Source organism: Leguminivora glycinivorella, chromosome 16 (genome assembly GCF_023078275.1).
Source record: "Leguminivora glycinivorella isolate SPB_JAAS2020 chromosome 16, LegGlyc_1.1, whole genome shotgun sequence".
NCBI classification, from domain to species: Eukaryota; Metazoa; Arthropoda; class Insecta; order Lepidoptera; family Tortricidae; genus Leguminivora; species Leguminivora glycinivorella.
In genome coordinates, this window is record NC_062986.1 from 17,911,384 (window position 1) to 17,933,601 (window position 22,218).

At 37.3% G+C, this 22,218-nt stretch overlaps 1 protein-coding gene across 1 annotated transcript in view; it reads left to right on the forward strand.

Annotated features, from left to right (window-relative positions):
• The window catches only part of LOC125234949, a 41,220-nt gene that overhangs the window by 13,545 nt on the left and 5,457 nt on the right, over positions 1-22,218 (forward strand). The window contains exons 4-12 of the mRNA XM_048141371.1: positions 8,432-8,571; positions 9,836-10,154; positions 10,705-10,819; positions 11,374-11,458; positions 13,572-13,738; positions 14,556-14,634; positions 14,753-14,856; positions 15,743-15,913; positions 16,706-16,856. Of these exons, the coding sequence (XP_047997328.1) occupies positions 8,432-8,571; positions 9,836-10,154; positions 10,705-10,819; positions 11,374-11,458; positions 13,572-13,738; positions 14,556-14,634; positions 14,753-14,856; positions 15,743-15,913; positions 16,706-16,856 (1,331 nt within the window). The remainder of the gene's footprint in view (positions 1-8,431; positions 8,572-9,835; positions 10,155-10,704; positions 10,820-11,373; positions 11,459-13,571; positions 13,739-14,555; positions 14,635-14,752; positions 14,857-15,742; positions 15,914-16,705; positions 16,857-22,218) is intronic.

Below are 22,218 nucleotides of genomic sequence, written 5' to 3' on the forward strand. Positions count from 1 at the left end.
GCGGAAGACTGACGTCCCAGCAAAATGTCACCGGAGATGTAAACAACACAAAACTACCCGATATTAATTTATATAAATGTTCGGGGTAGACAAATAAATATAATCTACCCGCTTTTAGTTAATGTTTATTTCCCACCATGTTTATTTTAAAGGTAAAAATAATGTTAATTAATCGCGTTCGACCTGTATGTGACTTTAAATATATGTTTAATGATTTCTTATCAAGTGCTAAAATATAAAGTTTCATGGTTTTATCTTTTAAAATTAAGAAATCCTATACAAACTTTCAACCTCTTTTTCAACCCCTTCATCCCTTTTTTTCGAAACAAAAAGTAGCCCCATTTCGTCCCCTTACTGCAAATACCGACTATGTGCAAAAAAATAATATTTAGTGATTTTGAGATAATGCGATTTTAATGTTTGAAGGTACGATTTCTTATGAAAACATGAAAAAAATTACTATTTGTATACAGCATTCTACAGCCCGTATTGTCTTGTTTAATACTTAATCGTAAAAATTATCCAGGCTGTGTTTGATTGCCGATAAAACTACGATTTAAAAAAAATTGTAGCAAACTTAGTTGGTTTTTCCTGTAGAAATAAAAATGTGTATATTTCTTTTATTAATACATATAAAGCAGTGTTTCCCTTTGATTAAGCTTTGCTTTTCATACACTTTACTAATGATTTGCAAAAAAAGAAAAATATACAAAAGTTTTGAACTTATTTCAAAATATATTAAATATTCTCAATGACATAGGCGGTTTTAGCTGCAGGAAGTATAGCTGCTCTAATTTTATGTTACAAAACTTCACTTATCATTGTTAATTAAAGTAGTACATTTGTAATAAAAAGTTTTTTAACATTACTAACCATTAATAATACTTTATTTGAGGTTTTGAAGGATTATTCTCAAAAAAAAATTTTTGAAAAAAATCCTCTTCAACCGGTTTTAGGAGATTTTTCACAAAATACTTTAACCGATTTCAGTAAAATTTAACAAGAAGTAACGCAATAGCATTCTCTTGAAATCACAAAAAGAATTTTACAAATCGGTTAATGCGTTTTTGGGTAATAGCATAATATGCATAGGTACTTACTACATACTAGTTCACTGTCTCAGCAATCCGAAGTCCGCCATAATTTATGTTCAAAATTTCACTATCTATACTGTTACATTTAATATAGGTAAATAGTTTTTGTACGCACAATAACCTGAAGTAATAGTTTATTTAAAGTTTTCTAGTAATCATTTATGTACCAAAGTCACTAAAATGTAGGCGTAGATGAAGTAATAAGTAAGAAAAAGTAATGTGTAACGGTAATTACATAGGTTTCTGGGGCGATTTAAAGCAATCATGTTTGCAATATTCTTACGCCCCCAGTTACACGCAGTGTTTTTCATCACACTTGCAATAAAAAGATAAAAAAGTATTTATGGTAGTCCAAAATACAAATTTAAACACTCCCTTGGGAAAAAGTTTTTTCTTTTACTCCTGATACGCCTGCGTGCGATTGCACACTTACTGCGCAAGAGTGATAAAAAGTTATTAAACAACATCTTCATCGCTGGTGGAATTCGATACAAACACATCCGTAACACGGCTAACAATGCTAGACTAACTGGGTATTAAGTGATTGGAAGCACTCATGGTACTATTTAGTTATGATACCTTTGTCAAAACGTCTGCATAAGTCCATTTTCTTGAACGCAGAGATAGCTAGTTGTTTATCGAGCTTTAGACTGAGATAGAAATATGGTATGATACGTTACGAGGTTTGAGGTGGTTCTACTGAACTGGAGTTCAATTTGTGGCATTCATTTCCTTGCCTTGTGCTACATCCAGATCTCGACATGAACTTAACCGCCTTCTGAATTTCTTATAAAACTAAGTCCATTAGCGACGCGTCGAATCGGACTCACCGTTCATTGTAAATGTATGCAGGGCTCGATTCGACGCTCACCTGGTAAGGCGTTAAAAATAGATGCTAGATGTCGCTGTATGGGAATCAACAGAGATGAAGATGACGTTTAATAACTTTATCACTATTTTATTAATAATAAGAATATCATCTACCTACGTCTACAATACAGTGACTTTAGCGCAGTGAATTTAGTTTCGTAGGCCAATTCCACTTCGAGTTGTTAAAACAACGATACATGTTATGCGATTACTCACAGACGTCTGAACCGATTTGTATTATTTATCGTAATTCAAAGGTTAATTTAAGGTTATTTGCCAACCAGCTTAGGTTACCAAATTAAAATTAGTATGAAATAACCTTGCACTAATGCAAACCACAAGATTTTGTCGATAAAATGCAACTCTCTCGTCCGTTGTCGAAGAATTAAGAGAGCATTTACCAGTCGGTGAAGTGGCAAAAAAGATTTGATTTAAATGTAACACTGTAATTAGTAACGGTCATCGAAGTTATGAAACATAAAATTACACTAAATTCGATTCCTTCAGCTTAAACCGTTTGTGTTAGTGTATTTTTAACCGATTTAAAAAAAAGGAGGAGGTTCTCAACGCACTTTTTGCTAATCACGAAAACATCATATGAAAAACGAAGCTTAATTTAAGACAAACAATGGGTTATATGTATAAAGAAGAGAAATATGCAAACATTTATTTCTACAGGAAAAACCAACTAAGTAGGTATTCGACTGTTTCATTAAATCGTATTTGATCGTCAACTAAATACATTCTGAATATATATACGATAAAGTAATAAACAAAAAAATATAGGTTTTAAAATGCCATACACATAACGTACATTTCTTCATGTTTTCATATAAAACGTGCCTTCAAACTTTAAAACCGCATTATCTCAAAATCGCCTATTTACACATAGTCGGTATTTGCAGTAATAGACCGTTATCCTTTCCTTCGTCACATCACATGCAAAACCAATTATAGTCCCTATACAACTTTTTGGTAGTATGACATTGCTGATGTTTGTAAACAAACATCTTCTGGAAAAACATCTTAAAGACATTTGGTGTATTTAGCCTGGCTTAAAATGAATAATTTTGTTGATAGTTTTATTTGCAAAAATCAAATATGTACACATTAAACTTTTTTGTAGAAGATAAGATGGCTACTTTAACAAAATGTTTAAATGCAAAAAAACACTATACGCCATTAAAATGTTCTACTTGGCGGATAAAGCATAAAAGTTTATATTAAATATTCATATCACATTCTGGCAGTTTATAATGCAAAAAATTGACCATTAAGTAACTTTATGCGACAGCTATCTTTTGAATGCAGCGTCGCATCAATACATGGGTTTTAACATATTGTAGCCCTTGAAAACCTTATTCTATAGGTGCTAAAAACTCGATTTCGTCAAAAAGTCACTTAGTCGGTATTTGCATTAATGGGACGATTATCACAATGATATGGGCTTCGCACTAGGGTAAAGTTGCGCATTTCTGTCGCCGCACCACAGGAAGTCCAGAACAGGGTCAGAATGACCTGTTTCGCAGTGAACGTGTTAAAAAAGTAAATTATGGGTGTCATTTCAAATCGGCCAAAATACAAAAGTGCGTGACGAACCCTGAAGGGTCCCGTAGATAACTCAAGAAATTATTTAATCAAATAATGATAAACTAAAAGTCAAATAGCCCTTTCACCCGCTCGGTGTACCCCTTACATTTAAAGTATCAAGGGCCTCTACGTGTTGGCTTTGGCTCCGCCCACGCCTCCCAAAACTCGGGAATGCTCTGTAGTTTCCGTGAAATACCATAGAAAAAGCAATCAAGTGCACAGGTGGTGACATGCGCGGATCCAGGGGGGGGGGGGGCATGGGGGTCATGACCCCCCCCCCTGGAGCCTAAGTTGGCCATACAAATAGACCACGTGACCCCTCCCTGGGGCCCCGGGCCTTTACCACGTGACCCCCCCCTGGGCACGAAGCTGGATCCGCGCTTGGGTGGTGAAGCCGGGAATCGAACCCGGGTAGAGACCGGAAGGTTATCGCGGCTGACGTGATTGCCGCCGACTACACGGCAGCACGCCAACTGTAAGGTAGAAGGAATTTAAGGGTCCAATAAGCCATTAAGTTTGTTGAGACTCTAATCCAGTGGCTCCCAAACTTTTTTCAATAACGCCCTCGAAATGTCCACTGTGATAAGTGGACACATCACACATTACTGAATTATTAGTTGTCCACTTTTCCCACGGCTCCACACCCCCCTTATAATGTTGCTGCCCCACAGTTTGAAACCCCATGTTCAAACCTAAACCTTGCGCTAATACATGGGATTTTTCGAGAAGCAGGTATATAGGGTTCTCAAAGTTCGGCAACGCATAAGTGGCTCCCCCGATGGTTGCTTGTGTCTATAGGCAGCGATGACTGCTTCCCGTTTGGCTGCTCGTCTGCTCCTTTGCTGAATAAATATATAATTTATCCTAACAAAACAAATGTTGAAGATCATAATTTAAAACCGACTTCTACCATCATCATCCTCCTTGCGTTATCCCGGCATTTACTAATCCCAAAGTTTGGCGTAGGCACTAATTTTTACAAAAGCGAAATGGACTTCAATATAATATAAAAAAAACCGGCCAAGAGCGTGTCGGGCCACGCTCAGTGTAGGGTTCCGTAGTTTTCCGTATTTTTCTCAAAAACTACTGAACCTATCAAGTTCAAAACAATTTTCCTAGAAAGTCTTTATAAAGTTCTACTTTTGTGATTTTTTTCATATTTTCTAAACATATGGTTCAAAAGTTAGACGGGGGGGACACACTTTTTTTTCCTTTAGGAGCGATTATTTCCGAAAATATTAATATTATCAAAAAACGATCCTAGTAAACCCTTATTCATTTTTAAATACCTATCCAACAATATATCACACGTTGGGGTTATAATGAAAAAAAAAATCTGCCCCCACTTTACATGTAGGGGGGTACCCTAATAAAACATTTTTTTCCATTTTTAGGGTTCCGTAGCCAAAATGGCAAAAACGGAACCCTTATAGTTTCGTCATGTCCGTCTGTCCGTCTGTCCGTCTGTCCGTCTGTCACAGCCGATTTACTCGGAAACTATAAGTACTACAGTGATGAAATTTGATGGGAATATGTGTTGTATGAACCGCTACAAAATTATGACACTAAATAGTAAAAAAAAGAATTGGGGGTGGGGCCCCCCATACATGTAACTGAGGGATGAAAATTTTTTTTTCGATGTACATACCCGTGTGGGGTATCAATGGAAAGGTCTTTTAAAATGATATAAAGTTTTCTAAAAAACATTTTTCTTAAAGTGAACGGTTTTTGAGATATCAGCTCTCAAAGTCGTAAAAAGTATGTCCCCCCCCCTCTATTTTTATAACTACGGGGTATAAAATTCTAAAAAAAATAGAGGTGATGCATGCTAATTAACTCTTTCAACGATTTTTGGTTTGATCAAAGTATCTCTTATAGTTTTTGAGATATGTTGATTTAACTGTAATTTTGGTTTGCTGCTACGGAACCCTTTGTGCGCGAGCCCGACTCGCACTTGGCCGGTTTTTTATTTTTGCACTTTGTTGGCGTGATTGATATACATATTGGTACCAAATTTCAGCTTTCTAGTGCTTACGGTTACTGAGATTATCCGCGGACGGACGGAAGGACGGACGGACGGACAGACAGACATGGCGAAACTATAAGGGTTCCTAGTTGACTACGGAACCCTAAAAAGTATCCTCTCAGTAGTTATTTATACAGCTGGCGTATTATGCTTCCAATTTTATCCCTTATCCACGTGGATAAGACATCTGTCACGCTTTGGCAAGTGTGTCAGTGTGAGAGTGACAGATGTCTTATCCACGTGGATAAGTGATAAAATTGGAAGCATAATACGCCGATAGGACAATAGAATAGTACATTACGATACAAGTGCGTAAAAAAGGAAGTTCGAAACGAGTGGCGATAAATTAAAACACGATCGAAGGAAGTGTTTTCAATCGACACGAGTTACGAATTTCCTTTTCGCACGTGTATCGTACGACGTTTTTTAGTACAGATGAGCCTCCGAAGTTTCGACCTAGCATATAATGAACCACTTCTCGCACTAGTGCGTAAAAAAAACACCATCTGTACTGAAAATCTTATACTTTTAAACGAGCAATTCTTGTATATTTATTTATTTATTTATACCGACGATCTCGGAAACCGCTCTAACGATTTCGCTGAAATTTGTTATGTGGGGGTTTTCGGGGGTGAAAAATCGATCTAGCGTAGCCTTAGATCCCGGAAAACGCGAATTTTCGAGTTTTCATGAGTTTTCTTTCGCGTTAGTAAACGTAAAATATGGTCGTTAATTTCGCCGCGCGTGCATCGATTCCGTTTAGCTCAGTCGTACGAGGTCGGTCTAATGTACGCAGATAGATCGTAGGTGTCTGGGTGGCTAGCCGAATGGCACAATCGCTCACGAAACGCTCACGAAACGAAGCGCTAGTAGATATCTATCTCTATCGCGCTTGCGTATTGGCGCGACAGAGCCAGCGGCGTATCGCTTTCGTTTGGCGTCGGAGAAATGCCATTCGGCTACGGGGCCAGGGGTTCGAATCCCGGCCAGAAATTAAGTTTTTTTTTTGTCTTTTTTTTTGTTTTTGTATTTATAAGAGTTTTTTTTTATCTAAAGACGTGATATATTAAAATAGAACCGAGCGAAGCTCGGTCGCCCAGATATTAATGTTTAATGAACCCAAAAAATGGGTGTTCAAAACATAAATATTTATGATGTTGTCTGTATGTCTATTTTATTAAAGGATGAATATTTAAATAATAATGTAATAATTGACGTCAAACCTAAGATTTTTAGTACCTATGTGTCGTTTTCATAATACCTCTGTTAATTATGTAAATCTAACATAATAGATTACGTTATTTTCCTATTTGTGTTTTAACTATAGTGTTTGTTTTATTAATTATGTTAATGACAGAAGTATTGTGTGTCTTTATTTGGCGACCGGTCTGGCTCAGTCGGTAGTGACCCTGCCTGCTAAGCCGCGGTCCTGGGTTCGAATCCCGGTAAGGGCATCTATTTGTGTGATGAGCACAGATATTTGTTCCTGAGTCATGGATGTTTTCCATGTATATAAGTATGTATTTATCTATTTAAGTATATATGCGTCGCTTGGCACCCATAATCCAAGCTTTGCTTAGTTTGGGGCTAGGTTGATCTGTGTAAGGTGTCCCCAACATTTATATTTATTTTTACCTATGTATGCGGCAAAAATACTTAAATAATGTTATTACTTAATTAAAATTATATAAATTGTTGTCAAGTTATAGCATGTTTTGAATATGCCTTTAAAAAATTGAATATATGTAAATGTGTAAACGTAAGTAGTAGCCATATTTTGAAGGTTATAAAATATACCTACCGCCATAACGACGCAAAAAACAATTATACTTACCACAATACTAACTGGCGTCTGAAGTCATATTGCTATCTTTTTCATGATAATGGAGACCCAGTGCGATAGAAAGGGATGGTACTATAACATCAGTCGCTACTTAGTATTGCGGTAAGTATAGCGGGGATGACCCTAAAGGCGCCTACAGATTGCCTGTGGCCTGTTTCACCACAGTGACAATTTTATTGTCGCTCAATAGTGACACTTCGCGGTTCATTGTGAGTTTATTCACAACCTAGAAATCTTTAAAAAAAGTCAGAATCAACATTCTGCAATTAGGCCTAATCAGCTCTTTCACAAGTAAATAATCATTTACAATGGCGTCATAGAGTGACACGAAAAGTTCAGAATTACAAATGAATGCAACAGCCAACACCTAGGTAAACATTACCATAAACATAACCATAAACTTATTCATAAACATCTTAAAATAGAAAATTCTTACAACATAACCACAGTATAATAAAGAGTAAATGTACCGTATATGACCACTCCTGATCCCCGCTAAAAGTGCACAGTTACCGCCTGTCAAAAACGCGACCAGTCAGACCTGTCATATCTCACTCAAACGCACGGCCGGTTTCCATCCTTACTTGCTAGATATTCCGCGAATTCGCACGAAGCGCTTTGCTTCTTCTTTTCTTATGCGCACTGTAATTCCTTGCCGGCGGCTATATTTCCGAGCTCATATAACCCGGCGACCTTCAAATCAAGAGTGAACTGGCATCTTCTGGGCGAGCTCACTCCATCGTAGGCCACGTCTTTGCCTTTGGCTAGTCTGTGGCCAAGAGTAAGCCCATTTATATATATATAAAAAACAAGCATGGTGTAGATGGACGAATATCACCTACACGAGCTTAGTCTGTGTGCGTAGGAACGCGCATCCTTCATATATTTGATCGCCATTGTGCGAGGTATTTATGACATAACAAAGATGTATATTATTCAGAGTAGATAAACGTTTACCATACATTTAATTAAAAGATGTAAATAATTCTCAATTCTTCATTATTACAGATACAGAATATGATCGTCTTCCACCACTGTTCCACCTGGATGAGTTCGACCCGTGCCTGCGCGGTCCGGGAGACCGCTACTGCTATGTCAATGCCAGGCTTACTGCTAACGGCAGCAATGAACTTCTAAATATCATACAAGTAAGTCACTATTAGAGGTCTAATCTTGTACCCGCGCTGCGCGAACTGCGAGACACTTGCAGTTCAGTGCACTTGCAGTGAACGGCTCACTGCCTGTTCTCAAAGGAAATATTGACGCTAACAATGTTATTTTATTATTTACGAACCCAAATATAGGCACAGAATTTTTAATGTCAAGTGTCAGTATCACTGTGGTGTGGTGTGGTGTGGTGCCATTGGCTGATTGACAAATCAGCAGTAGCGAACTGCTTCATACAACATGGGCATGTTCAGAAATTGGGACTCCCCAATTAGCGTAAAATGTTAACAAAACTTAACTCACCACTGTCAGTTTTGTGACGGTAATTATTTAATTAAGCCTGAAACCTCAATAAAAATATTGTTTTTGTGTTAATTATATATTTAAGCGATAATCCATATTCAGAATGTGAAAAAAGTAATTTTTAGACAGATTTTATGCTTAATTGTCGTCACAGAACTGACAGCGAGGTAATTTTTGTTGACAACTTACGCTAATTGGGGGGACCCAAATTTAGAAAATGCCCACACAAGTCATTAGAAACTAGACAAGTCGGACTGTTAGTTGCCGGTTTTATGCTGGACGAGTTTTAAAGTCATGCCTGTGCGGTCCGGGCGACCGCTACTGCTATGCTAATGTCAGACTTACTGCTAACGGTAGCAGTGAACTCTTTCAATTATCATAAAAATAAGCTGAGGGACTTCCTAAGAGTGTGTTTTACTATATATTATGTAAGTCTGATGTCAGCGTCAATGTTTTTAAGAAGTCTAGACACTAACGCTGACGTGTGAAAAATACCGGATTGTGCAATCTGACGCAGAGTACTATGTGACGCTTTAAGAGACCTGTGGCAAATAGACTCACTGTTTGGTTTCTAGATATTTGCTTAGTAGATCAACTGGGTGAAAGCTACGGAACATGAATGAAAAATAACTTTTGGTTCAAAATCTATGTTAGGAGTAAACTCGGAAGATTTTATCTCCTTTAAAATCAAAACAAATGTTCAACTGTAACAAAGAGGCCAAAACCTTTATTAGAGAATTGGGCGGGAGGTTCCTCATTATTATTCTGCAATGTAAAATCACAAACAAGTTCGCATGCTCTATAAATGGCCCACTAGTGCTGCTTCGCTAGTAATTCTGTGCTTAGTACTACTCTATAACAATTACAGCACTGTCTAATTAAATACGTCATTTTTTTTTTGTAGTTTAACTAAGCCTCATAACTCAAAAAAAAATGTTCCAGGAATATTCAACAAACCACTTCACACATTACAACCACAGTCTACTGCAATGGGGAATCTGCGTGACGAAGACATGTCGGCAACACCTCGCCAACAACACAGTTCATGAGGCCCTTGAAGCTTGCCTCAACTCTTCACTGGAGAAAACCCACCACCTGCAAGCACGAATAGTGGAAGATGAAGTCTACTGTACGGAGTTTGGGGAAACCAACTTTATAGACACAGGGGACATCATTGTAGCTATAGTTTTTATTGCCACCCTGGCTTTAAACCTTCTTGGAAGCTTTAACGATTTTGGTTTCGTCCCGCAAAAATGTTTAAGTAAGTAAAACGATTCCGATGCTCTAACACAAGCTTTAAATTTAGATAAATGATGTATAATTTGCCTCAACTCCTCGCTGGAGAAAACCCACCCAGCTGCAAGCACGACTTGTGGAAGATGAAGTCTACTGCACAGAGTTTTGGGAAACTAACTCTATAGACACAGGGGATCATTGTAGCTATAGTTTTTATTGCAATCCTGGCTTTAAACCTTGGAAACTTTAACAATTTTGGGTTCGTCCCGCAAAAGTGTTTGCGTAAGTAAACTTAAAAGAAGTCTGATCATTATCATTATGAATTTAAGAGTTGCCAGAGAAGCAATTTCCATAAGTGTCGATCTTCAGCCATCACTTTGTGTCTCCCTTAAATTTTCTTTTATTTGAATCATGTACGCTCCTTTGTCTTTCTTTTCACCTCTTTTATTCAATTCTTCCAACTATGATGTGAATAATTAAAATATTGTGTCGTAGGTAGTTTTTGTCTGATTTTCTTATGCTGACTTAAAAGATAAAATATTTTTAAGAGGACCTTATTTGTTTACATTTAACAGTCAGCAGAGTCTTGGTGTGTTTCTCTGGGAAACGTAACTGGGAGCGTTTGACGGCACCACCAGGGGAAGGTCCAGAGCCGCGGCTGCAACGGCTCAAGATGTTTAATGGAGTAAAGTGAGTAGTTTTTCATAGAATATGATATGAATAAGACCGAAATTCTCGTATGATAAATATTAATAATACCGACGGTGAAACAAAGAGACCATAAATGAAGGGATAAGATTAACAAGCAAAGAATAAGATGCCATGAATCAATAAAGAATAAGAAAAGTAAAAAAAATCTTGATTGTGATTTCAACTCGTGATGCAAGATTGCTAGCTCATGCTTTGCCAATTGACCTACCAAGATCATACCGACAGCGGATGAGGGCCTGGGAAGCATTGTCTCAATTGCTCTAAAATTTTCAATGGACTCTATTAAATATAGATACAAGTAAAATAAAGGTACAGCTGGTAACTAGAGCTACCAAAAGCAACTGAGTGGGTAGTTACATCTACCGTAATATTATTACGTATATAACTTAATTATAAACTTGTACGTTATATTTTATTATAGTATCGTCCGTAGATTAATTGGTCTTAATTCATTTTCTCTTTTCAACTAAAATTTTGACTTGAAGCAAGTCAAAGTGACCAGGCTTTTGAAGCATAATTACCCTTGTTTTCAGAACATTAACGACTTTCCTAGTCGTGTATGGGCACTCTCCACTCGTGGCGCTGACTGCAGTAAACAACACTCATTTCGTAGAGTTGGTAAGTTATGTAACCATTTTCCTATTGTCAAATGTAAATAGGTACCGTAAAATGGGGCTACTTTGCGCCAAAATTTGCTCCAAACTTTTTACTCGTTGATTTTTGAGAAAATGTAATATGCAGAAGTATATTTATTTATAAATGTTTATGCAAAAGACCTCCCCGAATATCAACTGCCAATGTTTAAAATTGTGGTATGATATTAATATCAGCCCTAAAATAAGTAAGGAGCATTATTACCCGGTGTCTGGGTAACATTGCTCCTGAACTGAATTTATAAAAAATAATGTAGTTTAAAGTTTAGCAATCAGTTCTACCTCCTGCTCAATCGAATAACGGCATCCGATAAATCATTTAACCTAAGAAGCTGTAACATTTTAATAACGCACTAGCTCACTATACGTCAGACCAATTAAAACCCTTAATTTGATTTTGTCCGCTGGGACGGACAACTGATAAAAAAAAATATTTCGCATTTTAGGTAGAATTTTATTTAATTTAACATATGGAAATCGACGCTTTGATGATACATGCTTGATAGAAAAATATTATTTGAGCACTGTCAACACTCGTTTGACAGTTGCTCGTCAAGATGTCACCGCATCAGAAGTCAACTGTTTTTAGCAAAGTATTTATGCGTTTTTCTTTTGTTTTTTGTAGGAACGAGGTATTTCTGTTGTATAAATAATAAAATACATTACATAATAGTGGCATGTGGTTATGTTTTCAATGTATTTCTCTACTTCTAATACTCATAATCATCATCTAAACAAGTTGTCCGCCGCACCGGACAGTGCCAAATATATACTAAATACGATTTGTCCGCCGTGGCGGACTTTGCCAATGTTGTGGCGATACGTGTTCTAACCAATTATTATTTTATTTTGTTCATTAATTTTGATTTTTGGTGGCCTTGTATGCTTAGATTTTTTATTTAATCCAACAGCGTGTTTTGCTGGACCAAGCAGTTAAAATTTAGTCACTTATAGTTAAAAGTAGCGCGCGGATATTGTGAATGTTGCGTGTCGTGCGATGGGCAATAAACATTAAACAAAAACGAGTAGATAAAAATTTATAATTTTTTTGTCTACCCCTAACATTAATATAAAATAATATCGGGTAGTTTTGTGTTGTTTACATCTTCGACGACATTTTACTAAGACATCACTGTCACATCAGTTTTCGTGACCACGGCCAGTGCAACCTGGCCGAAAAGTCGGAAAAAAGGCAAAATAATGATATTTGACTTATTAGTGACTTTAAATATGTGTCAATTTGATTTTCATACAAAATTATTATATTCGTTAATTTTTAAAATAAATATATGTTATGAAATACTTGTTTAGTTCAAATGACCGTATATTTGGCAATGTCCGCCACAGCGGACATATTAATTTATCCCAATATTTGGCAGAGTCCGCTACGGCGGACATACTTTTTTTCCAAAACTAATAAATCTAGATTTTTTTTAATATTATTCGAAAGCTTTAAAAACACCTGTTATTCAATATATTTAGTAAAATTTGAAAATTAATGTCATCAGAGTCTCTGCCAAATTAAGGGTTAAAGATACAGAAAACTATATCTGGGTGCATCTTGCGCTACGTGATTAGATTGTTCCGTAATATTTTGTACGTAATACCAGTATCTTTTGTATGACACCTGAAAACCAAAAAAAGTTTTTTGCTTGTAGTGTAACTTTTTTATTTGACACTTTTTTGATATGCATGCATTTTGATATGTGCATGAGAGTAGATTTGAATAATTCATCTAATCAAACATACCTTTTGATTTTTGAGTGTTCAGGTCAGTGTGCAGGCATTCTGAAAAGATTCCTCATTTTCGTCATCAGTTTTCTGGAATTTCTGGCTAGGAGCAGAGGTCAGAAACTATTTGAACTCGGCTCCGTTCAGCTCAGCAACTCAGCATGACTACGAACAATTATTAAGCCTGGCACAATTTGACGTGCCTATAGATAAGAAATGGCTTGATATTTGGCAACCTTGATTACTGAACGGGATTCATCACCACCACCATTAATTGGAAAAGGATACCATTGGACCCGGATCTCAAACATAGGTTTTTTACAATGTGCTTCTTCTTTTATTTTCAGAACTACTACAACCCGATTTCTCTCATAGTCTTCAACGGGAGTATAATAGTGCAGAGTTTCTTGGTGATATCGGGATTCTTGCTGGCCTTCAATCTGTTGCTTCTAGAAGATAAAGTTAAACTGACATGGAGCAAGCTACCGATGTTTACCATGCTGAGGTGGATGAGGTATGGCTTTGTATTATTTTGTACGTAATTTGTGAGGCCATAGATTAAATATAAGAATATCATACCATCCCATACATATAAATGCGACCGCCTAAGAACGCGCATACGCTACACCACACATAGATGGCGCTACAAAAAAATGTCTTGTAGCTTTCGAAGTGGCACTTTTACAAATAATTGATGGCGACAAGGCATTTTTTGTGGCGCCATCTATGTGTGGTGTAGTGTATGCTCGTTCATAGGCGGTCGCATTTTAATGTATGGGATGGTATGATATTCTTATATTTAATCTATGGTGAGGCTCTGAGTGCCATGTTCAACGAATAGTGATCTGTTGAACCTACTAAGGCACTGGTCTCACCAAAAGCTAGTAAGATATGAGCTAACGGCGACAGAAAAGAACAAAAGATAGTCGCTCCCGTGTCGCTTCCTTTTGGTAGGACCAGTGCCTAAAGAACCGTCTTTGCTAATGGTTTGTATACGCGATTACAATATGTGGCAGTCTATCTTGGCGTGATTATAGTAGAAATCCGAAAATCCCAGCCCAAGGCCTACAACTATACTTACTCGTACAACTCATCTGGTCAGCTCTACTGTGATCCGTGCTGTCGGACTTTCAAAACCAAATTCGGATTTGCAGATCACGCTCGTGCTCATTAATGTAAACATTTAGCTTCATAAATAGTATCTTTGTCTTCACAAATAGTGATAATATATTAATAAAAAAAATTGTCAGGATGTCGCCGTCGACGGATGCGTCTGGAAGGACATCATCATTATCACCATCTAGTAGAAATACATTTTAAATTCTTTTCAGACTGACTCCACCATATGCTGCGGTATTAGCTGTAGTGGCCACTTGGATGAGGCGTTTTGGAAATGGCCCCATGTGGAAGGTACGCTTTTTATTTATTTCTACTTTGTTTCAACTAAGGAATTTTGTACATTGAAGGTATCGTCGTTTTTATTAACCTGAGGCTGGACGTGTAACTTTATGTTTCCTTTTATTTTTAGTCGACAGTGGGCGTAGAAGCGGATGCTTGCCGTCAGGAATGGTACTACCACTTACTGTACGTTAACGACTATGTGGTACCTTCTAAGTGCATGGAGCACACATGGTGAGTCTCTTCTTCTTTGCCCCACCCATGCTCCTAGTTTATCTTGGGTCGGGTCTCCCTGTACACTTGCGCCAGAGAACTCGTTTCTGGGTTGTCTGAGTAAGTACTCGTTTCTGGGTTGGGAGATTGTCCCAGTCCATCTCTTTCTTGATGTTGTTCCACCAAGTGGCAGGCGGCTTTCCTCTTCCCCTGCTCGAGTTTGGTATGTTGAGTGCACACATGGTGAGTATACCATTTGAGTGCGTAAATAGATTTGTTGTAAATGCATAGGAAACATCTATCTCTAGAATATGACTCTGGAACCTTATCTCACTTAATAGATCCCCAATATTTTCTTTTAAATGAAATAAATAAATATTGGGGACACCTTACACAGATCAACTTAGCCCCAAACTAAGCAAAGCTTGTACTATGGCTGCTAAGCGACGATACACATACTTAAATAGATAAATACATACTTATATACATAGAAAACATCCATGACTCAAGAACAAATATCTGTGCTCATCACACAAATAAATACCCTTACCAGGATTCGAACCCAGGACCGCGGCTTAGCAGGCAGGGTCACTACCGACTGAGCCAGACCGGTCGTCATGGAATTCCGTTCGTATTTCGGGGTCTAAATGTCTAATAATTTGTTGGCCACAGACTATCATTCAAATGTTATCCATTCGACCAGATAACGCCAGGCAGACCTTGTATCTGAATTTGACCCCTGTTCATCAATAATTTGCCCTTTCTACCATATTTCTGCCTGGAAACATATTGGCTATCGTTTTCTGCTAGCTACAATCAATTGTTTACTCTTATAAAGAGTAATATATCTATCAATGCGTTCACTACCTCTCTTATTATTTATTTTTACTCTCCTATCTTATTTCAGGTATTTAGCCGTGGACATGAAGCTAACGATTCTCGGTCTCCTGATATTCTGCTTACCAAGTTGGCGTGCTCGGAAGGTCGCCATCAGCGTCGCGTTCATTATTGGCGTGTTTACGCAAGTGGCGCATATCTACTTCCAGAACTTGAACGCCACCGTGTTGATCTCACCAGAGTAAGGATCTTAATTATGTTTTGGTCCTATTTTACCGTAAAATATTCCGATTATTTTACTATAATATCGGAGCCGTCAGTGCTCAAAAATATCGGAACACGTCTCTGTTACCGAACCGTAAAAATTTAAAACCAGGTCATAGAAATGTTTTTTTTTTCTTTTTCGCCACTTAGGTACACACAATACAAAAAATATCCGTATACTGATTCGAAGATTTCCCCCTTCTGTACCTATGCTTTTAGAATCTCTTAGGTACCAAGTCGATACGAAATATCAATCCTCGTATATATGCATAAATATATATTATAAGTCCAGAAAAACTCTGAAGAGAAGAGAAAGAGTCTGAATCAAATCCATTATTCATAAGTACTTTTAGCAATAACATACATCTCATGTAAATGTAATAAGCTGACACTTTGATACCTAAATAAAGCATTTTTAATTTTCATTTTCATTTTCAAAGACTTAGTTTTCCACTAGTCTGCTAATCATCTCTCGTTCCGATAATATATTACTATTTTGTTTATTTATTTAGTAGTAAACTTAGTATTATATAGTAGTAAACAGTAAAACCAAGGCACAGTGAAACTAAAAAATAAAAACAATGGGTATAGCACATAAATAGTAAAAAACAGATTAAAAACAGACGAGAAAAAAAACAATATTCTATTTAGGCGACGACGTAACAGCGTGACCTCGTTGCGTCGTCAGACACAGACACTTGCAACACAAACGAACTGAAAACTATAGTCTGATCATGAGATTTCATGTTTATATTCTCATGTGTTCCAGAGATGTTCGGCACTATATCGTAGACGACCCAACCTTCAACTACTTGTACAAGCGGACACACACCAACATCGTTTGCTATGTCATGGGCCTGGCACTGGGCATGTGGATCTACCATTTGATGGACACCAAATTTGACGTCACCAAGTACAAAGTATGGGGACATTTTCACATTTTGTTTAATTTGTGTTAGAATTGACAAACAACAAAAAAAGTTATATGAATATTAAGGAATATCCGAATATCCACAAATTACAAGAAAATTATTTAATGATTGACAAAAACAAAGAGTTGTTTTTATTCGATGTGCTTATGTAAATAAATATGAATATGCTAAGCCATTCATTATGTAAATTATGTAATAGAAAGTGTTGACTTCGGTGAGGACCATGTGCGTTAGAAAAATAATAGTGATAATTTCAGACGTAGATACAAGCTAAATTCAAAGTAAAATTTAAAAGCTTTAAGAGGGAATCAACTGTTTGCAAAAGGATACCTCTCAGTTATATGCTTTTGTTGCCTTTATTAAAACTGAAACGATGATATCGCTTGGTGAAATAGTACTGCCTTGAGCGACACTTGAATTCACGGCCTTTGGATCTCTGATTTGAACCAGAGGTTTTTTAAATTTATTCTAACCCTAGTGGCTTCTATTGCAGATGATTCTGCTTGGCAAAATGTTAAAATCATTTGGTGAATTGGTAATATACACCCCGTTTTTAGGGTTCCGTAGTCAACTAGGAACCCTTATAGTTTCGCCATGTCTGTCTGTCCGTCCGTCCGTCCGTCCGTCCGTCCGTCCGTCCGTCCGTCCGTCCGTCCGTCCGTCCGTCCGTCCGTCCGTCCGTCCGTCCGTCCGCGGATAATCTCAGTAACCGTTAGCACTAGAAAGCTGAAATTTGGTACCAATATGTGTATTAATCACGCCAACAAAGTGCAAAAATAAAAAATGGAAAAAAATGTTTTATTAGGGTACCCCCCCTACATGTAAAGTGGGGGCTGATATTTTTTTTCATTCCAACCCCAACCTGTGATATATTGTTGGATAGGTATTAAAAAATGAATAAGGGTTTATTAAGACCGTTTTTTGATAATATTAATATTTTCGTAAATAATCGCTCCTAAAGGAAAAAAAAGTGCGTCCCCCCCCTCTAACTTTTGAACCATATGTTTGAAAAATATGAAAAAAATCACAAAAGTAGAACTTTATAAAGACTTTCTAGGAAAATTGTTTTGAACTTGATAGGTTTAGTAGTTTTTGAGAAAAATACGGAAAACTACGGAACCCTTCACTGAGCGTGGCCCGACACGCTCTTGGCCGGTTTTTATTGAATTTCGTTGACTTTAAGGGAAGATTCTTTAATTCAAATACAATCAATTTCTCTAAGAAACTAGCCTCTTAACTCTTACGGTTATCGAATTATAAAAAAAAATTCTGAAGACTTGTGTGGCATCCCTTACCACTTCCTAATGTTATTTGTTTAGACATGTGCCGTGAAACACTTGACAATTAATGTAATAGGTTAATGTAATTAATAATCAAACGAACTTACCTGTGAAGTTTGATTCCAATTATACGAGTGTATCAATCGAGGATGATATTCTGGTTTACATGCAGCAGTACGAGGAATCGTACCATCTTCGTCACACATTCAGAGTTATAACAACCTAAAAAGGAATCCTTAATAGTGCCGTCTCGCTCATGCCCTTTACCGTGAGAACCCCGGCTGCGCGGCCGCCGCCGGCGCGGGGTTTGCACAACTACCTCATTCTTTAGAGTCTACATTATCGTATTTTGTGCTATACCTACTGAGAATATTTTAGTTTAATTTTCTGGGGTAATGGGCGGGATGGGGAGTTTATATCATCCTCGATTGATACACTCGTATAATTGGAATCAAACTTCACAGGTAAGTTCGTTTGATTATTAATTATACTTCGTGTATCAATCGAGGATGATATTCTGGTTTACATGCAGATGTTTAGAGCATAACATCAGCTCAGAAAATAAACTAAAATGTCGAAAAACCAACTCAATATAATCATATTAATTATAGTATTAGTAACAATAATTGAAACAAACATTAGTAAATATCGAGATCAATCAGGTAATGTAGGTACATGTAAATGTATACTTTCAACGGTTTACAAAAACTAGTATAAAAATACATTTATCGTTTTCTTAAGTATATAAACACTTAATAAAATAAAAGTAATTTATCTAGTTCTCATCCAAATCGTTCCTAAATAAAGCATTAACAAATTGGTCTTTATCAGTGTGTACTACTTCCCGACAGTAATATTTAAGGAATACATTAGAAGTATCGCTCCAGCCCGCAGCCTTACGAACCACTTCCAGGTTAACTCCGGAGCTGTGCGCGGCCGATGTGGACGCTGCACGCGTACTGTGAGCTCCAAATAATGTTATATCAACACCGCTTTTCTCTAACACATGTTTTACCCAATGTGCTAACGTTTGTGAACCTACAGTTTTGTGAGGCTTTCGGGTACTAATAAAAAGATTTCCTTCTGAATGATTTGACCGTAAAGCCCTAGTTTTATCTATATAATTTCGAAGTGCCAAAGCTGGACAAACACTGGGCCTCTCTAAAATGAAAGGTAATCTGATGAGTGGTTGGTAGGTTCTGGGCCGCGATGTTTTAATAAAATCAGATATTTTAATAACAATTGCATCATTTTGTATTTTAATATTTTGAAGCTTAACTAAACTAATCGTTTGCATTCTTTGAGCAGACGCTATAGCTAAAAGCGCGCAAGTCTTATATGTCAAATCAGCTAGTGCTATGTTATCGTAAGGGTATACATTCGATAAATAATTTAATACAACATTTGTATCCCAAGTTGATTGATATTTAGGATTTGGAGGGTTTAATCTAAATACCCCTTTAAAAAATCGATTAATGTTATCATTTGAAGTCGCATTTGAACCTAATAATATAGACAAAGCGGACCTATGTATATTTAAACTACTGTAACTGGCGCCTTCATTAAGTTTTGTAGTTAGGAACGCTATAATCTTAGTATAATCAGCATTATATAAATCAACATTATTTGTTTTACAAAAATACCACCAACATTTGATAGAACTACTATATTGCTTTAAAGTATTTTTAGCAAAGGAGGCCATCATTACGTCCAAGGATGCTTGTGGGACCCCACGCTTGATCATAGATTGCCTGATAATTTCGCTGCCACCAGGATAAGGCTCGCATGAAGCGGATGACAGACTCTGAAAGGAGAGTGTAACAAAGACATATGAGGGCCGAAAAATATTTTTTCAGAAACAACAAGCCTGGACCACAAGGGAAACCATGGCTGTGATGGCCAGTACGGTACTACTACAATACCGACTGCTTTATCTAATTTAATTTTTTCTAACAGTCTGGTAATTAGACTGAATGGAGGGAAGGCGTAAAAGAAAATTCCCTGCCAGTTGAAGGTAAACGCGTCTACTATTTCAGCATAAGGGTCAAGTTTCCATGAAGCGTATCTTTGACATTTGTAATTCTGTGCACTGGCAAATAGGTCAAATGTTGGGTTTCCTAATAATCTACACATTTGAGTGAATACTTCATCTGAAATCTCCCATTCGGTGTCTATGTTAATTCGACGAGATTCCTTATCTGCTATTATATTCTCGCAAGATCGAATGTAGGATGCAAAGACATGAATGTTTAGACTTTCACACAATTGCCATATTTTCCTAGAAATTTCATTTAAATGAGGGTGCTGAACACCGCCCATGCGGTTAATGTAACATATGGCAGTTGTGTTGTCTATTCTCAACAATATATTACAATTTTGTAGACCCGCGGCAAAAATTTTAATACCATAATACGCGGCTAACAGTTCTAACGTGTTAATGCGTAATTTCATTTGTGCATTTGACCAATTGCCACTTGTACTTTGACCTTTGCATGCTACACCCCAGCCGGTGTTAGATGCATCACTGAAGATTTCAAGTAAATAATTATTTTTTCGAATAAGTGAAAATGACGACTCTATGTTATCTTTCCACCATAATAAATCTTGTATTATATTATTTGGTATCGTCATTTGTTTGTTATAATTTTGTGAATCACCAAGAGCTAAAAGTTTTTCTCGTTCAAATAACTTCGTATACATCCAACCATAACTAACAGCTGGGCAGGCAGAGGTTAAAAGTCCTAAAAATTCAGCAAAATATCGAATTGTACATTTATTTTTACACAAAAGTTCTAAGGCTTGAGATTTAATGCGCTGTTTTTTCTCGTCAGGTAAAAAAATAGTCATGTCCGTGGTATTAAAAACAAATCCTAGAAATTTGCAAATCTGTTTTGGTATCAGTTCGCTTTTAGCGAAGTTAATGACAAATCCTAGCGATTCTAAAACGCAACGTAAATTGTTAACGTTTGTTAAGCACTCATTGTAAGATCTCCCTATGCACAAAAAATCGTCTAAATAATTTACTGACAAATGTCCTGACAAGCGTAAGTATCCTAGTACTGGCTTTAATATTTTTGTAAAAACGTAAGGCGCCGAACATAAGCCATTCGGAAGTACATTAAATTCGTACATTTGATTATTCCATTGAAAACGCAACAGTTTTCTGTCATTCTCATCTATAGGTACTAGAAAGTAAGCGTCTGTCAGATCTAAGGTTGCTAAAAAATAATTATGGTCAAGCAATTTAAGTGCAGTTCGATAATCTTCCATTTTGAAGTGTTCAACTTTGACATATGTGTTAAGTTGCTTCAAATTTAATATGAATCGGTGCTTGCCGTTAGGTTTTGATACAGTAAAAATAGGCGAAACGAACTGTCCTTCACATGGTGTACATGGTGATACATAATTCGCATCTAAGAGATCTAAAATACAACCATCAATAATTTCAGCCTGTTTATGACCATGACAAACACTGTTCATCGGTTGTATCATTTGAACCGGTCTGTCTATAAGAGGAATTTTATATCCTTTAATCCAACTCAAAATAGTAGGGTCGTCAGTAATTTCACACCATTTATGATAAAAATACTTTAAGCGACCAGCAATAGGTACCTGGAGATCCTCTGCTAACGCCTGCCCGTGCGCTGGTAGTGCTGGTGCCGCGTGTAGCTGCTGTAGCGGCGACCCCTCGGCGCCGGCGCTGGCGGCGGGCGGCGCTCCTGCTGGCGGTACGGCCGGTGGGGCGCGGGCGCGTGGGTCGGCCGCGGCTCGGTCGCTGCAGGTATGCGCGGCGGCGCCCCCCTCGAGTTTAAAGCTCCCCGCTGAAACTGTGTTGCAGGCGGCCTGTATGCAGGGCGTAATGGTGTAAACTTCATGTCTGAACCAGTTTTGTTTATTGCCTTAGATGACTTGATATTATCACTCAGGTCGTTGCCAAAGAGATATTCGTCGCATCGAGTGTCCTTGAGAGCATCCCTCACATTTTTGTTTAAAATATTTAATATCGCATAACGGCGCGACTGGGATTCTCTATGATGAATGTCACATATTAATCTTCCAGCATCGCCTAA